This window comes from Oncorhynchus gorbuscha, linkage group LG07, assembly GCF_021184085.1.
Source record: "Oncorhynchus gorbuscha isolate QuinsamMale2020 ecotype Even-year linkage group LG07, OgorEven_v1.0, whole genome shotgun sequence".
NCBI lineage: Eukaryota > Metazoa > Chordata > Actinopteri > Salmoniformes > Salmonidae > Oncorhynchus > Oncorhynchus gorbuscha.
Genome location: NC_060179.1, coordinates 39,779,574 through 39,802,253, shown reverse-complemented (window position 1 = coordinate 39,802,253; position 22,680 = coordinate 39,779,574). Strand labels below are relative to the sequence as shown.

The 22,680-nt window shown below is 43.1% G+C and overlaps 1 protein-coding gene across 5 annotated transcripts in view; it reads left to right on the top strand.

The window, feature by feature from the left end:
- LOC124039854 (neuropilin-1a-like) overlaps nt 1–22,680 on the top strand; it is a 127,516-nt gene that overhangs the window by 82,218 nt on the left and 22,618 nt on the right. For all 5 annotated transcript variants that reach the window (XM_046356321.1, XM_046356320.1, XM_046356322.1 and 2 more), the window contains 3 exons: nt 2,930–3,085; nt 8,076–8,220; nt 22,423–22,598. In XM_046356321.1, the coding sequence (XP_046212277.1) occupies nt 2,930–3,085; nt 8,076–8,220; nt 22,423–22,598 (477 nt within the window). The remainder of the gene's footprint in view (nt 1–2,929; nt 3,086–8,075; nt 8,221–22,422; nt 22,599–22,680) is intronic.

Here is a 22,680-nt window from a genome sequence, read left to right as displayed (position 1 = left end):
CAGCGTTTGTCCAACGTTGTGAGCGCACCTGGAGGAGGGTGAGGTCTGCACTTTGCCGCTACAGGGCACAGACTGTGAGAGCCGCCAATAAACGCAGGATTAAGAGTCCAAGGTATTGTTGCGGCCAGAGAGTGTGGCTTTCCACTCGCAACCTTCCTCTTACGACAGCTTCTCGTAAGTTGACTCCGCGGTTCATTGGTCCGTTCCGTGTCTCCCAGGTCGTCAATCCTGTCGCTGTGCGACTGCTTCTTCCGCGACATCTTCGTCGCGTCCATCCTGTCTTCCATGTCTCCTGTGTCAAGCCCTTTCTTCGCACCCCCGTTCGTCTTCCCTCCCGTCCTTGTCGAGAGCGCACCTATTTACAAGGTACGTAAGATCATGGACATGCGTTGTCGGGGACGGGGTCACCAATACTTAGTGGATTGGGAGGGTTACGGTCCTGAGGAGAGGAGTTGGGTTCCGTCTCGGGACGTGCTGGACCGTTCGCTCATTGATGATTTCCTCCGTTGCCGCCAGGGTTCCTCCTCGAGTGCGCCAGGAGGCGCTCGGTGAGTGGGGGGGGGTACTGTCATGTTTTGTCATTAATTATCATGTCTTGTCCCTGTGCTTCCCCTTCTATTCGTTTCCCTCTGCTGGTCTTATTAGGTTCTTTCCCTCTTTCTATCCCTCTCTCTCCCCCCTCCCTCTCTCACTCTCTCGCTCTCTCTTCTCTCTATCGTTCCGTTCCTGCTCCCAGCTGTTCCTATTCCCCTAATCAATCATTTAGTCTTCCCACACCTGTTCCCGATCCTTTTCCCTGATTAGAGTCCCTATTTCTCTCCTTGTTTTCCGTTCCTGCCCCGTCGGATCCTCATCTATAATTCACCGTGCTGTGTCTATGTTTTGCCCTGTCGTGTCGTGTTTCCCTCAGATGCTGCGTGGTGAGCAGGTGTCTGAGTCTGCTAGGTTCAAGTGCCTTCCTGAGGCAACCTGCAGTTCTCGATCAAGTCTCCAGTCTGTTCTCGTCTTTACGAGTAGTATTATGCTTTTTGTTTTGTAAAGTTTCTTACTGGATTAAAAACTCTGTTTTCGCCAAGTCGCTTTTGGGTCCTCATTCACCTGCATAACACACAGCCATATAAGGAGACATTGGAACACAGCGCCTTCAGAATCTGGGGCATTTCCTGTATGAAACTTAATCTTGGTTTTACCTGTAGCATTAGTTCTGGGGCACTCACAGATAATATCTTTGCAGTTTTGGAAACGTCAGAGTTTTTTCTTTCCAAAGCTGTCAATTACATGCATAGTCGAGCATCTTTTCGTGACAAAATGCTCTGAAACAGGGGATTTGATTATGTCTCTGTTTATGGGCAACAACAAAAAATCTGGTCCTTATTCTGTAAACCCAGTTAAGCTCCAAGGCCAGAACAAAAGTATTCTGTCTTTCGCTCGCTTTTTTTTCTTTCTTCATTCATCCATCGGCTGGCAATGTATTCACAATGTATTCACTGTGATATGCAGATGTGAGTCTTAACTATGATATGTTAAGCATGTGCAATGGAGCAAGAGAGAGAGAGGAGCACTCTTCACTGTTTAAGGCTGTATGGATGTCTTTAACCTGCACTGCCTGGGCTGCCTGTGCTGACTGGCTAGCCGGCTAGTGCTCTAGTCAACTGGTTTAAGCTGGTATTGAAAGGCTGATCTCCTCGGCTCTCTGTGGTTGCATACCAAATGGCTCCCGATTTAGTGCACTAGCTGTATGGACCCTGGTCAGATTAGTGCACTATACGGAATATGGAGCCATTTGAGATGCGTCCTTTACTCCTCCTTGCAGCATAACCTCACTCTCCGCTATTGGAGGCTTCTCCCACGAGCCCTCCTCTCCTTCATCAGTCGTCCACCAGTCTTTCCTCCCCTTCTCTTCTGTTCTGGATAGAGAGATGAGACGCAGGATTTAAGTGGCATCCATACGGGCAGACCAGAGGATTGAAAACAAGTCAAAAGGCCAAGTGTTGTTTTTCTTTCTCTGCGTGAGGGACCAGCGAGCCGAAACAATGTCTTCTCTCTCTGAGTGGGGGCTACTGTAACTAACAGGCCACGTCTGAACTGTTTAATCAATCCAGTCTCAAGCCCCTACTGTAACTTTAGCCCTGTTAGACAAGCTTGATGGGACATGGATCTGTCCATTTAAGGGGATCCATGGGGAGATGGGGTGGTTGAGGTTGAGATGTCGTGATTGTTCATAGGAGTAGGAGTCAACACATGGAGAGGCAGTGCCAGGAGTATGGTTTTGCTTCTTCCTGACAGAGACAGACCGAGACAGAGACTGTCCACAGTTCTGATAGAAAACAGTGTAAACGTTCTCAAACCCTGATGCATGGAAACCTCCTTCACTTTAGTCTGTTCAGCATCACAGTCCTTTCAACCTTACTGACTCTGTTCTATCTCCCTTCTCTCCAATAACCTCTTGGCCCGGTTTCCCCCAGTCTGGCAGTCGGCTCATAAAAATATAATAACAAATCAGTAATGTTACAGCAGTTCATGATTATTTATGAAGCTCAATTTTTGCTTTAACGCCGCCTTATACTATTTGAAATTCAATCTAATATCGGCTTTTTTTCTGTTTTGAATATGAGGAGACTCCATTCCATTCAATATTCACTTTTATCAAATAAGCTCTTCCCATCACAGGAAATTAAGATTTCATCCAGTGTCCTTTTTTATCAATAGAATATCATTCCATACTCCTGCTGTTTATTACATTTCAATCATAGTTTGATGAGGTGGGCTAAAGGTGCTTTCCAATAACTGTTTTATATCGTCAGTATTTGGTACTTGCACTACAGTTTCTCTTTATAATGAAAGTACAGTATTTCTGTTTGCTCTGTACTATTCCACAGAAAAGATAAAGTTTGAATTGAACTTTACTGACCATTCCCTCTCTCCTCAGGTGGACTTGGGTTTCCTTCGGTTTGTGTCGGCCATCGGAACACAGGGGGCCGTTTCCCAGGAAACCAGGAAAACCTACTGGATCAAGTCCTACAAGGTGGATGTCAGCTCTAACGGAGAAGACTGGATCACACTAAAGGAGGGGTCAAAACAGAAGGTAAGAGAGATTACTCCTCACCCACTCTGTACCCCACTGCCCACCTCTAAGATTGCATGGTGTCATAAGCGCATAGACTTTTCTTATACTTCAGCACTGTGTGTGTTACTGCAGAAGTAGCAGTACTTATAGAATAGTATATCAAAAGCAGAAGACATGGCCAACCAGACCCAGTACTTAAAATAGCCAGTAATGTGTAAACTAACAGTCAGCCAGAGTTGAATTGTAGTCTCCTCCTTAATTTTAGCTTGGATCTCTGTCTCAGCCACACCATACCTCAAAAAAGGGGAATGCCCCTGGCCTGGTCTGTGTTCTGTCTTTGTGTAGCAAAAATGTTCCCACTATAATATTATGTGCATAGAGTGGAATGCTAATACACACAACATTGTGTGAGAGAGACTGTATTTACAGTGCCGTACTACTCTGTCGTTTAAAGAGACTACAGTCGCCAAATCAAATTATATTTGTCACAAGAGCCAAATACAACAGACCTTACCATGAAATGCTTACTTACAAGCAGTTAACAAACAATGTAGTTCAAGAAATCGAGATAGGGGGCAGTATTTTAACTTTGGATGAATTGCGTGCCCATAGTGAACTGCATCAAAATCTGTCCTAAATTGCTAATATATGCATATTATTATTAATATTGGATAGACAACTCTGAAGTTTCTAAAACCGTTTGAATTATGTCTGTGAGTATAACAGAACTCACAGAGCAGGCAATCTTTCAAACAAGTTTTGAAATCCTGAAAGTTGGGGCAACTTTGATGTCATCGCCCCCTCTCTTCCCAACAAGTTATGCATCTGGAAAAACTTCCTACGTCTTCCAGTAGATGTCCTCATTCAGTAGAAAGTATAATGGAGCATTTGCTGTGAACTTTGACCTAATGGGAGGGAAAATAGTCGGTTCGCAAGAGAATGCCATTTTGTTGTGGCACATTTTTCTTTGAGTGCTACGGCTGTTCCAATCAGCCCCAGATGAAAACGAATGATCCGGTTGGAATGTTATTGGATATATATGATTATAACATCCTGAAGATTGATTCTGCACTTAGTTTGACCAGTTTTTTCGACCTGTAATATGTCTTTTGGAAGTTTTCATGCAAGTTATCCTGGACCAGAAGTCATTTTTTGGGCATGTGAGCTGAAAGTGATAGCAAATGCTGCTACTTGGACACTAGAATTGAACATTATGGAACAAAACAATTTATTGTTGAACTAGGACTCCTTGCACTACATTCTGATGAAAGATCATCAAACGTAAGGGAATATTTATGTTGTAATTTTGTATTTCTGTTGACTCCAACATGGCAGAGAAATATTGTTACGTCTCAGCGCCGTCTCAGATTATTGCAATGTTAGCCTTTTTCCGTAACGTTAAAAAAAAGTGACACAGCGGTTGCATTAAGAACCAGTGTATCTTTAATTATATGTAGAACATGTATCTTTAGTCAAAGTTTATGATGAGTATGGCGTCAATGTAAACCAAGATTTATGGATATAAAATGCATATTATCGAACAAAACATAAATGTACTGTGTAACATGTCAAATGACTGTCATCTGATAAAGATTTTCAAGAGGTTAGTGATTGATTTTATTTTTAATCCTGCTTTTGTGATTTTATCTTTTGCTGGAAAAAAATGGCTACGTTTTTTCTTTGATTTGGTGGTGGTCTAACATAAATATATGTTGTGTTTTCGCCGTAAAACATTTTAAAAATCTGACATGCTGGGTAGATGAACATGGTGTTTATCTTTCATTTGAGCTATTGGACTTGTTAATGTGTGGGGGTTAAATATTTCAAAATAATATTTTTGCATTCCCTGCGGCACCTTTTCATCTGAATGGAGGGGTTGGGGTTCCCTGAGGGGAACCCCTCGCCTCAACAGGTTAAGAACATATTTTAAAAATAAAATAAGAAAATAAAACAAAGTAACACAAAACAACAATAATGAATAATAACAGGTTAGTCAAGGTAATTTTTACATGTAGGTAGGGGTAAAGTGACTATGTATAGATAATAAACAGCGAGTAGGGGTGGGGGGGGCAATGTCAATAGTCCTGGTGGCCATTTGATGAATTGTTCCGCAGTCTTATAGTTTGGGGATAGAAGCTGTTAAGGAGCCTTTTGGACCTAGACTTGGCACTCTGGTACCAGTTGCCGTGCGGTAGCATAGAGAACAGTCTATGACTTGGGTGACTGGAGTCTTTGACAATTTTTGGGGCCTTCCTCTGACACCGCCTGGTATATAGCTCCTAGTCATTTAGTGGGGGCTGGATGAAGTCATTGTTTACTGTGTGTCAGGCTCTGGTATTTTTCTGAAGAAGGAAAGGGGTTATTAAAGGCTTTAATAAACCAGGAGTGAGATGGATGAATGGAATGGGGAGGAGGGAGAGAGAAAGAAAAAGATGAATGGATGGAAAGAGGAGAGGTTCCATGTTTGAGCAGCTGGTAGAGGTGGCTAATAGTGAAAGAGAGAGTGAGAGAGAGAGAGAGAGAGAGAGAATCAACCCGAGCATTACTAACCGATCAGCGATCAGCCTGTGAAACAGACTAGCAGACTCTCGATCTGTAAACATCTCTCTGGGTGTTCACAGTCCACAGGACCAACAAGATGTTAGTTTGACCAGCCTAAGGATCTGTGGAACCTGTAAACAGTCATTGTGCGTGTGTGTGTTTGTGTCAAAATGTGTGTGTGTTTATGTCAAGGACAGCAACATTTTCCCCAAATAGCAACCAAAGTAGCACTTTTTGTGCTTGTGTGTGTGTGTGTGTGTACCCTACCCACCACCCCTCTCAGGCCCAATTTTTTAAAGACCTCTCCAAAGTATACAGTTCTTTTTTTAAAGCACCGGGTGCTTAAATGTGATGTGGAAAACCATGTTTCTCTGTTCCGGACTCTAAAATGCTTTTGTGAGGAGTGGGTCCCATTTACTAGGTGCTGAGCCCACAGTTTGGCGCTTTACCGTGATCGTGATGGCGCTAGCTAGCTGGAAAAAGGCAGGTACTGCGACAGAGAGAGAGAGAATCTCTGACCGGCCTGACATTTAATAGAGTGGATAACTATCTTTTTTTTCCATTCCTTACTTCCGTTACTCAGTTGATGACTATTACAGTATCTATAGGGAACCAGGAGTGGGAAGCAGGGACAGGTAAGTGAAGATAGGGACGGGGAAGTGAAGATAGGGACGGGGAAGTGAGGACGGGGAAGTGAGGACGGGGAAGTGAGGACGGGGAAGTGAAGATAGGGACGGGGAAGTGAAGATAGGGACGGGGAAGTGAAGATGGGGAAGTGAAGATAGGGACGGGGAAGTGAAGATAGGGACGGGGAAGTGAAGTGTTACGAATCCCTTTTGGCCCGACAGTCTAGGGGGGATGGTAATGAGACCCGTAACATAACTCATGCAAATTATTATTGTGACAAAGTAAAAGTGTGAACGAAATAACCACTACAACAGAAATCTACCGTCAAACTCTAGGTTTATTTATAAACACACGGTAATGGGGGGAGCAGGAAAAGGGGCTGAGCTGGACCCAAGGAAAGAAACAATAAATATACAAAAACACACCCCTAAGCTAGACTAGCCTACTTTAACAACAGCTAACTAACTAACCAAAAATACAGTGGGTGGTCCGCCCAGTTCTAACTAGTGTATTTAACAAAGTTCACCTACGGGTAGTGTATGCCCATGGGCGACTTGTCTTGGTTTCCCCCTTTTCCCACCAGCAATCAAACACAAACACCATAAACAAAAACAATACTCACAGGTGATGACAAAGTGCTATGAGGTGCTTAAACAAAAGAGAGGTTAAGATACAAAGCGAGAGTGAAACACAGAGACCTACAGACATGGCATTTACAGAGAGACACCACAGTACCACTGGACGTCAGCAGAGTGCAGAGTCACTCAGTGAGTCAGGTCAGAGAGGTCACACCAAGTGTGTGTGTGTGTGTGTGTGTGTGTGTGTGTGTGTGTGTGTGTGTGTGTGTGTGTGTGTGTGTGTGTGTGTGTGTGTGTGTGTGTGTGTGTGTGTGTGTGTGTACGTTTTACTATACTTGTGAGAACCAGAAGTCCACACAAGATTAGTAAACTATTTTTGGGTTAGGACTAGAATTAGGGTTAGGGTTCATTTAATTAATTAATGTATTAATTAAAAATCCTACAATGTGATTTTCTGGATTATTTTTCTCATTTTGTCTGTCATAGTTGAAGTGTACCTATGATGAAAATTACAGGCCTCTCTCATCTTTTTAAGTGGGAGAACTTGCACAATTGGTGGCTGACTAAATACTTTTTTGCCCCACTGTATGTATGTATGTATGTATGTATGTATGTATGTATGTATGTATGTATGTATGTATGTATGTATGTATGTATGTATGTATGTATGTATGTATGTATGTATGTATGTATGTATGTATGTATGTATGTATGTATGTATGTATGTATGTATGTATGTATGTATGTATGTATGTATGTATGTATGTATGTATGTATGTATGTATGTATGTATGTATGTATGTATGTGTGTGTCCGTGCCTGCATGTATGCGCGCGTGCTTGTAATAAAAGTTGTTCAGATAACTGATGGAGTAGCGGAAAGATGTTCAGAATCACTGATGGAGCAGCAGAAAGGGCACTGTGCTGTACTATACACTCATCTGTGTCTGTCCTCTCTGGAAGACATGTATTACCTGTATGTATTAGTTTAGTTGACATGTCATTAACACCCAGTTTGGTGGTACCTCATTTTGGTGGTAAAACTGTAGGCTAAAAGATTGAATTCCTGTGTTGCTTTTTGCAGCAGTGTTACAAGTCAAATAGTTAATGTGGCCATTAAAATCAATGACAATATACTGTCCCTATGCTGTGTGGGAATCTGTGTGGTGCGAGGCCCAGGCTTCAGTTGGCCAAGTGGTGGTGAATCTACATCACGTACTAAACAAACTGTGAATAATTAACAACTTCTTGTCTCCATCCCAGGTTTTCCAAGGGAACACCAACCCTACTGATGTTGCCAGGACGATGCTTCCCAAACCCACTCTCACCCGCTTCGTCCGGGTCCGGCCCGTTGCCTGGGAAATGGGCATCGCTCTGCGCTTCGAGGTGTACGGCTGTAAGATATCAGGTCAGTACCATAGAAATCTCAGTGTTTCACACTGTCAGGCACTGGCAGACCAGACTCTACTTAGCGATGTTAGTTTGCCATCCAAATGGCAAAACAATATTCAAATGCATGCAAGTCAATGACTGTTGATGATATTTTATTTACCCGATTTTACTTTTTGGTAAAATTAGTAAGTGATGTTTTTGCAGTTTTTGCAAAACTTTGTTTTGGCCTTTTGTCTCTCGTGTAACCTACCTGGTTGATGTTTTCCTCCTCGTCTTAGCTGAAATGGTTTACTATCTCACAGTAGTGAGAGCCCAGTGAGAGAAGGTTTACTCTGAGGCAAGTGCTGCCTTCTGCATTATGAAGGAGAGGCACATGAAGGGGATTACGTATTTATGTTACCTGATGTTTGAATGTACCTCATTCAATATGGATGACTTCAACAGCAAGCAGGCAGGCAGAGCTCTTGGAGCGGGGGCCAGCAGAGCGCCTTCCCCTAGCTGAGTGCTGCTGCTTCTGCGTAGACACACACATACACACACACACCACCTCCATGGCTCTGGTCCACCTTCCTGTTCCCCCCTCCGCACCCCCCCTAGCCTCAGTCTCCCGCTACAGTGATCCTCATCAGTGTGATGTTGGAACCTTTCCACCCACTGCAAGGCTTTGGTTGTGGCTGGGTTCATATCGTCACTTCCCTTTTTGTCATCCATTTCTTTTATGGGCATGTGAAAGGAGTTATGTGTGTGTGGGGTTCTTTTTCATGTGTGTGAAATTGTTTGTCTGCAAGTCTGTCTATGTTCTCTTGCTTTTGAATGTTTATTAGTATTTGTGTTCTTGTTAGTGTGTGTGCCTTTTGTGTGTGTGTGTGTGTGTGTGTGTGTGTGTGTGTGTGTGTGTGTGTGTGTGTGTGTGTGTGTGTGTGTGTGTGTGTGTGTGTGTGTGTGTGTGTGTGTGTGTGTGTGTGTGTGTGTGTGTGTGTGTGTGTGTGTGTGTGTGTGTTTACATATATGTGTATCTGTGGCAGAGAGGAGGACAGTGCGGTGCTGGTACATAGCTGGAGAGGGTTTGGGCTTGCGACTAGACTGCACTACAGACACAAAGACCACACTGCAGACACATCACAGGAGCAGGGAGTGCCACAGGGCCCCTCTGTGCCGTCATCAGCCTGCGGCAGGCAGAGCACCACTCTGATCATGCTGCCAGCTGGGATGTTCTGCAGGCACTCAGAAAGCGGATGAGGGTGGGAGGGGAATCTTGTAATGCTCAAGTCAGGTTTGAGAAGGTTCCAAGTATATATTCTTATACTCGTGATTTCTGAATTTGTTCCTTAGGTAGATTTCCTTTCAACTGGCAACAGATTTTCATGCAAATACTCTAGAATCCGCTTAAAGAAAATGTGCCAATTTTCCCACCAGTGGTGTGTTTTCACCAATTGCACTTTTTGTGGGTAAAAATCAGTGCGTGATGATGTAGTGCACACAAAATTATTTTTTGTCACTTAAATTTTCATGTACTGAATAAAAATGTATAGTTCAATATATTTCCATCATACTTACAACTCAATCGATATTTTTGCCACAAAAAACGGTTGTGTTAAATAGCAAATGTGCCTGCTCTGGTCTTGGCATTTGCGCTCCAGCAAACAGATTGCAGATACAGGGTTGGTAGGCTCTGCAGGTAGGCTAGTCTACATGATGAGATTATTATTACACATACACACACGCGCGCGCGCCTTGGAAAGGCGAATCAAGGTCACAGTGCACTTTCACCACCCTGCGAAATTCATAATTTCATCTGTAGCCTACTAAACTGCTCGGTTTCCCAGTCATAGTGGGAGGACCACACATCATATTATTGCTTGACTGCAAGTTTACTTTGATATGATGGTTATTATATCAATATTTGTGCATAAAGGTGTTTCCACCGTGCATAAATTCTCACATAATTAATTTTACAGACCCTAAAAGATCCCACAATGTAGAACAAACAAATTGTCGGCATTTATAAAATTGTACCGAAACTTCCTGTTTCCACACAGCTGTCGTGACTTTTTTTTAAATACGGTATGACTTTACTCTACACATGCTGTATATAGATTTTTTATACTGTATTATTGATTGTATGTTGGTTTATTCCATGTGTACCTCTGTGTTGTTGTATGTGTCAAATTGCTTCCCTTTATCCTGGCCAGGTCGCAGTTGCAAATGAGAACTTGTTCTCAACTAGCCTACCTGGTAAAATAAAGGTGAAATCAAATAAAACTTGCATGAAAACTGTGGATGGAAACATGGTTATTGTTCCAAAATGGGATTTTTAGGCAACAGGACAGTTATCCCCCACTGCCAGTAAAAACCAAGGCACGCTGCCTGCTAATTGTCTTTCTGCTATCTTTCAACTTGTATATTTCACAACAGTTTGAAACGAGGTGCGTTCCTCCTCCTCATTAATTAACATAGAAGTAGCCCATTTCACTGTGGCAGACAACTTACATTTGAGGCACGCTATGCTGATGTAAGGCAAGGATTAGCTAGATGAGGTGGACAAACTTCTCTTTTTGATGAGAGCCCAATGGCCCAAGCATTCCACCAGTGTTTCCCTAGGTCAAGTATGCAGACATTTGCTACATTTCCAGTCAGAACAGAACCGGCCCAAACTTTTTCACCCGGGTTTTAATTGTTGTTTTCCTTACTAATAATTACTCTGTGTGTTCGTATCAAAGTAAGTGCCTTGTTACTTTATCATAATGCAGTTTCTGTATATTGGGTTGTGTAATTTCTACTGTAGCACACCGTATTTATGTATGTGTCGCATATTGTATTCTGTGTGTATTCCGTTACAGCCACGGACAAGCAAGGTACTGAATTCATAACCTTTATGGTGTTAAACTCAATTGTGCTTATGTAGTTACATGTTTCTATTAGTTCTGTAAAACAATGCTGATGCTAATGGCATCAAAGAAGTATTAGCAAAGATTTTTATAACCAACCCAAGATAGACCAGCGCCTGTCATTTCCAATGGGAGCAAATTAATCATAGTGGGCAGAATAAGCAAGGAGGTAGGCAGAGCAAAGAGGTGGGCAGAGCCAAGCATGCGCTAGTAAGATCCTATTGGTGCGTTCTAGCATTTATTTGCATAGTTCTGTTAGGGAATGCCTACCCTGTGAAGTGTGTATGTGCAAAACTTATGTTGTATCCTGAAGCTACCCAGGCTGGCCTTATCATAACCATTGAATTGGCCTGTATTTGGCATGCATAGCTATGCCCTTCCCCCTTATGGAGCTCTGAAGTTATTATGTTACTTGTAATAGTGTTTTATTGCTATATCCTGATATTGTATTGTAATTACTAATAATTCCTCTTTATTCTGTATTTCAGAAACTACACACACACAGTATAGAACATAACTTGCCAACATATTTACTTTCAATCTCTTTTCGATTTTTAATTCGATTATACCTTCCGGTAACCTGCCTCACCCAATGTGATACGGAATCGCTATTATTTTTAATTTTTAGAACACATTCAAGAACCTCCAGAAGCTAACCAGCTAACTAGCGACAAGCTATTTAGTCATTGTTAGCCACTGCTAGCTGCTTTTACCTTCTGCACAGCCAGACAGTTTTTTTAACCTGGATAATACTCGCCAGTCTAGCTTCCCTGCCCCATCCACCGCTGCCCCCCCCCCGGACACTGATCACTTGGCTACATAGCTGATGCATGCTGGACTGTCCATTAATCACAGTACTCCATTCTGCTTGTTTATGTTTTATCTGTCGGCCCCAGCCACACTCAGGCTCTGTGTGTAGTTAATCCGACCCTCCCTGCCTAGTCAACGCCATTTTACCTGCTGTTGATGTGCTATCTGATTAGCTGTTGTTGTCTCACCTACTGTTTTAGCTAACTCTCCCAATTCAACACCTGTGATTACTGTATACCTCGCTGTATGTCTCTATCAAATGTCAATATGCCTTGTATACTGTTGTTCAGGTTAGTTATCATTGTTTTAGTTTACAATGGAGCCCCTAGTTCCACTCTTCATACCCCTGATACCTCCTTTGTCCCACCTCACACACATGCGGTGACCTCGCCCATTACAACCAGCATGTCCAGAGATACAACCTCTCTCATCATCACCCAGTGCCTGGGCTTTTCTCCGCTGTACCCGCACCCCACCATACCCCTGTCTGAGCATTATGCCCTGAATATATTCTACCATGCCCAGAAATCTGCTCCTTTTATTCTCTGTCCCCAACGCCCTAGGCGACCAGTTTTCATAGCCTTTAGCCGCACCCTCATACTACTCCTCCTCTGTTCCGCGGGTGTTGTTGAGGTAAACTCAGGCCCTGCATGTCCCCAGGCACCCTCATTTGTTGACTTCATGCATGTCAACATCAGAAACCTCCTCCCTAAGTTTGTTTTACGCACTGCTTTAGCACACTCTGCTAACCCTGATGTCCTTGCAGTGTCTAAATCCTGGCTCAGGAAGGCCAACTAAAATTCTGAGATTTCCATACCCAACTATAACATTTTCAGTCAAGATAGAACTGCCAAAGGGGGAGGAGTTGCAGTCTACTGCAGAGAGAGCCTGCAAAGTAATGTCATACTTTCCAGGTCCATACCCAAACAGTTCGAACTACTAATTTTTAAAATTGCTCTCTCCAGAAATAAGTCTCTCACTGTTGCCGCCTGCTACCGACCCCCCTCAGCTCCCAGCTGTGCCCTGGATACCATTTGTGAATTGATCGCCCCCCATCTAGCTTCAGAGTTTGTTCTGTTAGGTGACCTAAACTGTGATATGCTTAACTTCTTACGTCGAGCCATCCCGGATCCGGGATCGTGAATACAGCCTCAAGCTCATTACCATAACGCAACGTTAACTATTCATGAAAATCACAAATGAAATGAAATTAATCTATTTGCTCTCAAGCTTAGCCTTTTGTTAACAACACTGTCATCTCAGATTTTCTATATATGCTTCTCAACCATAGAAAACTAGCATTTAGCATTTAGCGTTAGCATTTAGCGTTAACATTTAGCATTAGCATTTAGCGTTAGCATTAGCAGGCAACATTTCACAAAAACCAGCAAAACATTCAATAAATCATTTACCTTTGAAGAACTTTGGATGTTTTCAATGAGAAGACTCTCAGTTAGATAGAAAATGTTCAGTTTTCCTGAAAGATTAGTTGTGCAGGAGAAATCGGTCCGTTTTCTGCGTCATGTTTGGCTACCAAAAAAAACCGAAATTTAATTCATCCAAACGCCAAACTGTCTTCCACATTAACTCCATAATATCGTCTGAAACATGGTAAACGTTGTTTAGAATCAATCCTCAAGGTGTTTTTCACATATCTCTTCATGATATATCATTCCTGGAAGTCTCCTCTCTGTCTCAATCACATGGATGAATGTGAGAGCTTGGAGATTACGCAACAATTTCAACAAAGGACACTGGGCGGACCCCTGGTAAATGTAGTCTCTTATGGCCAATCTTCCAATGATATGCCTACAAATACGTCACAATACTGCAGACAACTTGGAGAAACGATAGAAAGGGCAGGCTAATTCGTGGCGCTTTCACAGCCATATAAGGAGACAATGGAAAACAGAGCCTCAAATCCTGCTCATTTCCTGTTTGAGGTTGCATCTTGGTTTCGCCTGTAAAATCAGTTCTGGGGCACCCACAGATAATATCTTTGCAGTTTTGAAAACGTCAGAGTGTTTTCTTTCCAAAGCTGGCAATTATATGCATAGTCGAGCATGTTTTTGTGACAAAATATTGCACTTAAAACAGGCACGTTTTTTTTTATCCAATAATGAAATAGCGCCCCCCTAGCTTCAACTGGTTAACACCCCGGCAGTCCTACAATCTAAGCTAGATGCCCTCAATCTCACACAAATCATCAAGGAACCCACCAGGTACAACCCTAAATCTGTAAACAAGGACACCCTCATAGACGTCATCCTGACCAACTGGCCCTCCAAATACACCTCCGCTGTCTTCCCTCATCACTGTCAAGCGCTCCCTAAAACACTTCTGTGAGCAGGCCTTTCTAATCGACCTGGCCTGGGTATCCTGGAAGGACATTGACCTCATCCCACCAGTGGAAGATGCCTGGTCATTCTTTAAAAGTAACTTCCTCACCATTTTAGATAAGCATGCTCCGTTCAAAAAATGCAGAACTAAGAACAGATATAGCCCTTGGTTCACTCCAGACCTGACTGCCCTCGACCAGCACAAAAACATCCTGTGGCGGACTGCAATAGCATCGAATAGTTCCCGCGATATGCAACTGTTCAGGGAAGTCAGGAACCAATACACGCAGTCAGTCAGGAAAGCTAAGGCCAGCTTCTTCAGGCAGAAATTTGCATCCTGTAGCTCCAACTCCAAAAAGTTTTGGGACACTGTAAAGTCCATGGAGAACAAGAGCACCTCCTCCCAGCTGCCCACTGCACTGAGGCTAGGTAACACGGTCACCACCGATAAATCCATGATTATCGAAAACTTCAACAAGCATTTCTCAACGGCTGGTCATGCCTTCCGCCTGGCTACTCCAACCTCGGCCAACAGCTCCGCCCCCCCCCCGCAGCTACTCGCCCATGCCTCTCCAGGTTCTCCTTTACCCAAATCCAGATAGCAGATGTTCTGAAAGAGCTGCAAAACCTGGACCCGTAACAAATCAGCTGGGCTTGACAATCTGGACCTTCTATTTCTGAAACTATCTGCCGCCATTGTCGCAACCCCTATTACCAGCCTGTTCAACCTCTCTTTCATATCGCCTGAGATCCCCAAGGATTGGAAAGCTGCCGCAGTCATCCCCCTATTCAAAGGGGGAGACACCCTGGACCCAAACTGTTACAGACCTATATCCATCCTGCCCTGCCTATCTAAGGTCTTCGAAAGCCAAGTCAACAAACAGGTCACTGACCATCTCTAATCCCACCATACCTTCTCCGCTGTGCAATCTGGTTTCCGAGCCGGTCGCGGGTGCACCTCAGCCACGCTCAAGGTACTAAACGATATCATAACCGCCATCGATAAAAGACAGTACTGTGCAGCCGTCTTCATCGACCTTGCCAAGGCTTTCGACTCTGTCAATCACCATATTCTTAGAGGCAGACTCAGTAGCCTCGGTTTTTCTGATGACTGCCGTGCCTGGTTCACCAACCACTTTGCAGACAGAGTTCAGTGTGTCAAATTGGAGGGCATGCTGTCCGGTCCTCTGGCAGTCTCTATGGGGGTGCCACAGGGTTCAATTTCTCTGTATATATCAATGATGTATAATGATGTATATATCAATGATGTTGCTCTTTCTGCGGGCGATTCCCTGATCCACCTCTACGCAGACGACACCATTCTATATACTTCCGGCCCGTCCTTGGACACTGTGCTATCTAACCTCCAAACGAGGTTAGATAGAAACATCATTGAAACCAGGAGATGTCATTGCATGTGTCGGTGGTGGAACTAATAGGTTGGATAAGGTATGGTGAGCAGGATTAGAGGCTCTACAGTGAAATAAGCCAATAAACACTAACCAGAACAGCAATGGACAACACATATTGACATTAAGGAGAGGCATGCTTAGTCGAGTGATCAAAAGGGTCCAGTGAGTGGAGAGGTTGGTTGGGGGTCACGGCGATTTAGACAGCTAGCCAGGCCATCGGTAGCAAGCTAGCATAGGATGGAGGTCTGTTGTTAGGCACCTCTTGCGTTCCGTCAGTAGATTAGTGGGGTTCCGTGTGGTAGAAGGGATTAATCCAAATCACACAACAACAACAAAAATAAAAACAATAGATATAGTTATAGAGGCCCAAGAAGAAAACATAATAATAATAAAAATAAATAAATTGTCCGATTGTCTATTCAGATAGCAGCCGGTAAGACAGCTAACGGTTAGCAGTTGTCCAGAGAGCAGTTGAAATCCAGGGACATGGAGAGAAAAATTGGTCCGGTATGTTCTGTTCCGAGCCGCGCTGCGCCGTACAAAACTGGCGATAGATTTTCGAGCTAAAGGATAGCTGACGACCACAAACCGTGGTTAGCTGAATACTAACAATTTGCCAGTAAAGAAGCTAACTAGCTTCTGATTAGCTTCTGGATTAGCTTCTGGCTACCTCCTGGCTAGCTTCTGGCTAGTTTCTGGCTTGCTTCTTGGAGTTACTGGCTAGCTTCTTGGAGGATTACAGATTTGAGGTAAATAATACTTTTTTATAAATATAAATTGGTGAGGCGGGTTGCAGGAGAGTGTTTTGAAGGTGAGTTGATGGAAAATAAAAATAAAATGTATGTGAAAAAAGTTGTAAATATATATATATATTATATATATATATACAGGACACGACAAGACGAGGACAAAAGACATCTGAACTGCTATGCCATCTTGGTTGACATCAAACATCTCCAATCGAAAATCAAATCTAGAGTCTGCTTTCTATTCCTCAACAAAGCCTCCTTCACTCATGCCGCCAAACTTACCCTAGTAAAACTGACTATCCTACCAATCCTCGACTTCGGCGATGTCCTCTACAAAATAGCTTCCAACACTCTACTCAGCAAACTGGATGCAGTTTATCACAGTGCCATCCGTTTTGTCACTAAAGCACCTTATACCACCCACCACTGCGACCTGTATGCTCTAGTCGGCTGGCCCTCGCCACATATTCGTCGACAGACCCGCTGGCTCCAGGTCATCTACAAGTCCATGCTAGGTAAAGCTCCCCCTTATCTCAGTTCACTGGTCACGATGGCAACACCCACCCGTAGCACGCGCTCCAGCAGGTGTATCTCACTGATCATCCCTAAAGCCAACACATCATTTGGCCGCCTTTCATTCCAGTTCTCTGCTGCCTGTGACTGGAACGAATTGCAAAAATCGCTGAAGTTGGAGACTTTTATCTCCCTCACCAACTTCAGACATCTGCTATCTGAGCAGCTAGCCGATCACTGCAGCTGTACATAGTCTATCGGTAAATGGCCCACCCACTGTTTTTATTTATTTACTTTTCTGCTCTTTTGCACACCAATATCTCTACCTGTACATGACCATCTGATCATTTATCGCTCCAGTGTTAATCTGCAAAATTAATTATTCGCCTACCTCCTCATTCCTTTTGCACACAATGTATATAGACTTTTTTTCTACTGTGTTATTGACTTGTTAATTGTTTACTCCATGTGTAACTCTGTGTTGTCTGTTCACACTGCTATGCTTTATCTTGGCCAGGTCGCAGTTGCAAATGAGAACTTGTTCTCAACTAGCCTACCTGGTTAAATAAAGGTGAAATAAAACAAAAACAAATTAAACATCATAACTGGAACTGAACATATTTTGTGCTGAAGATTGAGGGCAGCGTTGTATGCTAGCAACATACTGTTTGAAGAGGGAGTAGGGAGGATGAGGGAGTGGATACCATGGTGAGATATTGTCAATACAATTGCATAATGGAACTATATTTGATTTGTATGTGAACTGTATGTCCATTTGCAAATAAAAAGGGGCTTGGCACTCAAGACTGGGTCTCATCAAAACCAAGATCAGGGCCAGGAGGGGTGAATTGGCTCGAGGCCTTCCAGCTGTACTTCATCCAATGTTGGTCTGCCTACATCACCCAAAAAATAATAATTGTTAAAATGTACAAAAATCTCCAGAATTTCTGCATTTGTGAGCTGTCTCTTTTTGAAAGACATATCTCATGCTACAGCTTAGCCCACTAGCTACATAGGCTACATAAACAACAACAATGATCAGAGTGTCAGTTGACGTGATTGGCTGCCGGTGTGGTGATACTGATGATATGTCTCCACAGATTGTTTGTTTCCATTGCAGGTTAGGATAATTAACGTGGCAAGTTAGGAACTAATGCAGAAGGTTAGGTGAATTAAAATAGGAGGTTAAGAGAATGAGGTTTATTAGCTTAGGAAAAGAGTTAGGGGCAAGGCTTAGCTACAGCACTAGTTGTCAACAACTGTTGTCCCTGACACGACCACTAGATAAAGCTGTTGTAGGCCTAGCTACTCCATCTAGCCACAACAGTAAAAATGTAAACAAATCATCATAACAATCATAATCATCATAACAATGGCATGGGCCACTTGTATCAATAAATCACTATTAGAAAATGGTTTGTGTGGTAATCATTTCTTTATTTACTGTTTTTATTCACGTTTTCGAGTACTGGTGACAAATCATGCATTCCAATTCTTGCAAAGATTGTAATGGACACGTGTGTTAAATACTTTTTTGAAGGTTGTACTGATTATGATAAGCTAAGCTATTTTCCAGCTATATGTGGATCCATGTTTGTTGACATCATTCAAAGCATTTTGGGTATCATGTAAACGTCTGTCAGACCAAAGATGTTATAGCAAAACGAGGTAAAGGGATTGTTCACTCATCTTTCCGGAAATGAGTGATGGGAAGTGAATGATGGTAGATGACACACCCCCTTCGCCTTCAACATGCATATTGCAAACAAACCCAACTTAACTTGTCACCTCTTATCTTTGGTTGACAAAGAAAAAAGTTCTTGTCACTTGCTAGCTAGCTAACTGCAGCTAATTCAGTCACGTCAAACATTGAACCTGGAATAACAGTACACTAGTTGCATTTCAATTGGCATTTACTTGGATATGTCCATGATAATGACGTTTGTTGCATGATTTCGACTGGCTCAGAAAAAGTTTTTTGTCTGGGCACTGTTCACTCTGATAATACAGAGATCAAACTTCAAAAGGTCGTACAGGCAGACAGCGAGGTTTATAACCGCCAATGTACCAAACTAAATGCTAGGCTGGAAGCAAGGGGAAATTAATGTTCAAGTTGAGATAAATCAAACAGATGATTCAGACAGCAACATGAACAATTTATTCTTATTGAGGCGCAGTGATAATTTTCAGATTAGCAGGCATACAGTAGGTGTGTCTGTAATGGCCATTACAGCACGGCATGGAACGCTGCTCATCCAATCGTCATCCAGTATCCAAACAACCAATCTTAAAATTAAGTGATATTGCCAGAGAAGCTGGTATTTGGAAGTTAAATCCTCCAAAAAACGGCTTCGAGGGCATTATCACTTTTATACAATGGATTACCAACATATTCAAATAATAGATATATTTTCATTAAACATTTTATTTGTATTAATTTACTCATACTATTTCATCCTTCCACAAGATATAGTCTAGACACAAATCTAGGGTTGCTACCCAACCCGGATGGTCGTTCGTTCTATCGGTTCGGTTGCTAGAGCTTTTTGTTTTGTATCTATGGACACGACCCAGTCCTTCTGAGTGTTCCATTGCCATACTGGCTGGCAACGCTCTTATCCCTTGCTATCTAGCTAGCTAGTCAACTACGGTCACGTCTGAAAGTGCAGCTAGAATAATGGCAAAGTAGTTACATTTGCATTTGTTTCTAGACACATTCATTTGGATGCATCCATAACAATAAGCTAATGAGGCACGATTTCGCCTGGCATAGAAAATGTGCTCACTCATCAGGACACTGTTGCTCAGAGGAGATAGCTGTGTTATTGGCTAGCACAATCACTTCAAACTGAAGCTGGAAAGACTTCATGACTTCGACTGGTTGAGAAACACCGCCTGCCTGTCCGTCTGATCCCAACACGTTCATTAAGATGGGAACTGGAGATCGAATTTGAACATTGAAACAATACTGCAAATGTCAGAGAGACAGCATGATTTATACAAATCTCCGCTGTTGAAAACTAAATGTTAGTCTAAAAGAAATGTCAGATAATGTCTAGATGCTTTTTATAGTGGAGATCAAGTTTATAAATTGCTTGGCTGGGCTGATGAGACAGTGGATTGCGCAGTCAGAACAGAGCAAATAGGCATTTTAATGTCATAGACTTAGCCGATGGTAACTTGTGGAATAGACACTGGCTGGAATGCGGATTATAACCAATCAGCATTCAGGATTAAACCCACCCGTTGTATAATTACTATGAGCTGAGAGTTGGCTATATATAACCGCTTGTGTTAGCTCACCCTTTACTCAGTTAGTGCTAAGAGTAATGTAGCCTACATTTTCTGATTTGGATGACAAAAGTGTTATGAAGTTGCTACTTCTGTGACTGTCTGAACATTGCATACAGACATCACTCAAATGTATTTATAAAGCCCTTCTTCCATCAGCTGATGTCACAAAGTGCTGTACAGAAACCCAGCCTAAAACCCCAAACAGCAAGCAATGCAGGTGTAGAAGCACTAGGACAAGCTCCCTAGAAAGGCCAGAACCTAGGAAGAAATAAACGGTTCACATTGAGGACATAACCTTGTGAAGACTGTGTTTGTGCAAAATGTTTCTGTGAAAAAAACGGTGGTTTGCTCAAACGCTGACTGTTGCGTCAATCGTCACTAGACGTTCCAATGAAGTGTTTCTAATCACACCGGTTAGAGCGTATGTTGCAGGGACCACTGTAGAATGATCACACCCACGTGTTCATACATGTCAACGGGGTTTTTAACTGTTTTCAGTTTTCAGTCCAGTCCACCTGGCAATCCTATAATCACATACATTCAGAGAGAATCATCATTTAATGAGATTACTGACAGTATACAAATACTTTTCATGAGATACAAAAATGTGTCCCAATTTAAGCCCACAGAAAACCAGGGCCTTCAGGCTGTGTCTAATCACATCTGGTATTTGCACATGTGAGATGTGCCCTGCGGTCAGAGATACACAGCTACTTATTAACCTCATCCCTGCTGACTGCTTAGTTTCTGCTGTTCTGTTGGTAAATAAGCCCATGTGTGTGTTTAGCCAGAGAATTCTCCACTCAAACCCTGGGTTACCCTGCCCCTTAAAGTGATGATCCACCACACACACACACACACATATACACGGTCGGTGTGTCCGCCATGCGTGCCGTCCCAAACAATCTCCAACCAGACCTCTGAGGTGCATTAACAGCTCATTACAACAGTTTGGATGGCTCTGATCACCCAAACTTTCCAACCCCCTGGAACCCCCCCCCCCAACTCTGTTTCATCCATCTACTTCAAAGAGCGAGAGTGCGAGCTATTGCAGTGGAGTGCCTTAGCCTCCCTCTGACACAGGCACAATCAGAGATCACACTCACAGGGCTCTTGGCAGCTGACGAAAGGGAACCCTCAAATGGGTGAAAAATCTCCCAGTGAGCTTTTGGACCTGTCCCGAGGAACCATGGAGTTCTCTCTAATTTAATTTAGACTAGTTCATTCTCTGATTCGAACAGGAACAACATCAGATAACTATAAAGACAGAGAGAGAGAGGACTGAAACAAAGCCTTTTTCTGTTGAGTTGGCAGAGTTATTCTGAGTTTAATACAGATGCAGACGTTCCAAAATGTATCTGCTTTTATCCCGTTCCCTGGGAGCAGATTGTAAGGATGATATTGGTTACTGCAGGTCACTGCAGACTCAGACGCTTTTGATGAAGTGGAAGGAAATGGAAGAGACGGCCAGCCAGGAGACAGACAAGCCAGCCAGCCTGTATGTGTGTTGGTTCATTGACAGAACATTTCTGCCAGCAAACGAAACGGCGCAGCACAAAGTGAAATCGGTACTGGAAGCATGCAGCTAGGGCATATGAAACGTAGAATGAAAGGCAGAATGCACAAGGTTCTCAAGGGGGTGAAAATGAACTAACGCAGATTCGGGATGAAAGCTCTGAGAACACAGGGCTAAATGAAAGCAGAGGTATAGAAAGACAAAAGGAAAGGGGGGAGGGGAAATGGGCATTGAGGGAGAAGGTTAGAGATGAAAGAAAATCCCAGAATGCATAGAGGTAGAAACGAACGCCGAAGGAGAGGATCATTTTAATTGGCTGCCGGGAGACAATCGCTGTGGGCAGAGACATTAGTATGCAAGACGTCAGGAGAGAGGTAGAGTATGTGTGAGAGAGAGAGAGTGAGGGGGGGGGGGAAATGTCTAGAGAGGTGGATGCATCAGAGAAACTGTTTCTCACACCATCCCTATTCATCGCTATAACTCACTGTCTCAATCATTCACTTCATCCCCGTCTTTCCCCCCTTAAAAACGTAAACCATGAAGAACAACCTTCTCTGGCTGCTGATACATCATACAATCATTTATTGCTATATTTATATCCCAGCAGGATATATATTTATATCCCAGCAGGTACTCTCTCAAATCACCTCATGCTCAATTAAAGACTTCTGTTAACCCCTCTCTCTCCCTCTCTCAGAGTACCCATGTTTGGGCATGCTGGGCATGGTATCAGGTCTGATCACAGATGCCCAGATCACTGCTTCGTCCCACACTGACCGGAGCTGGGTTCCTGAGAACGCCCGCCTGCTGACCAGCCGCTCCGGGTGGACCCTGCTTCCCCAGCCCCAGCCCTTCACCTCAGAGTGGCTACAGGTTAGATCACCTACAATAATAGACTTTTCTTATATTTTTAATCGCTTTGTAATTAGAGAAAGGTTTGATGGTTATGAAATAT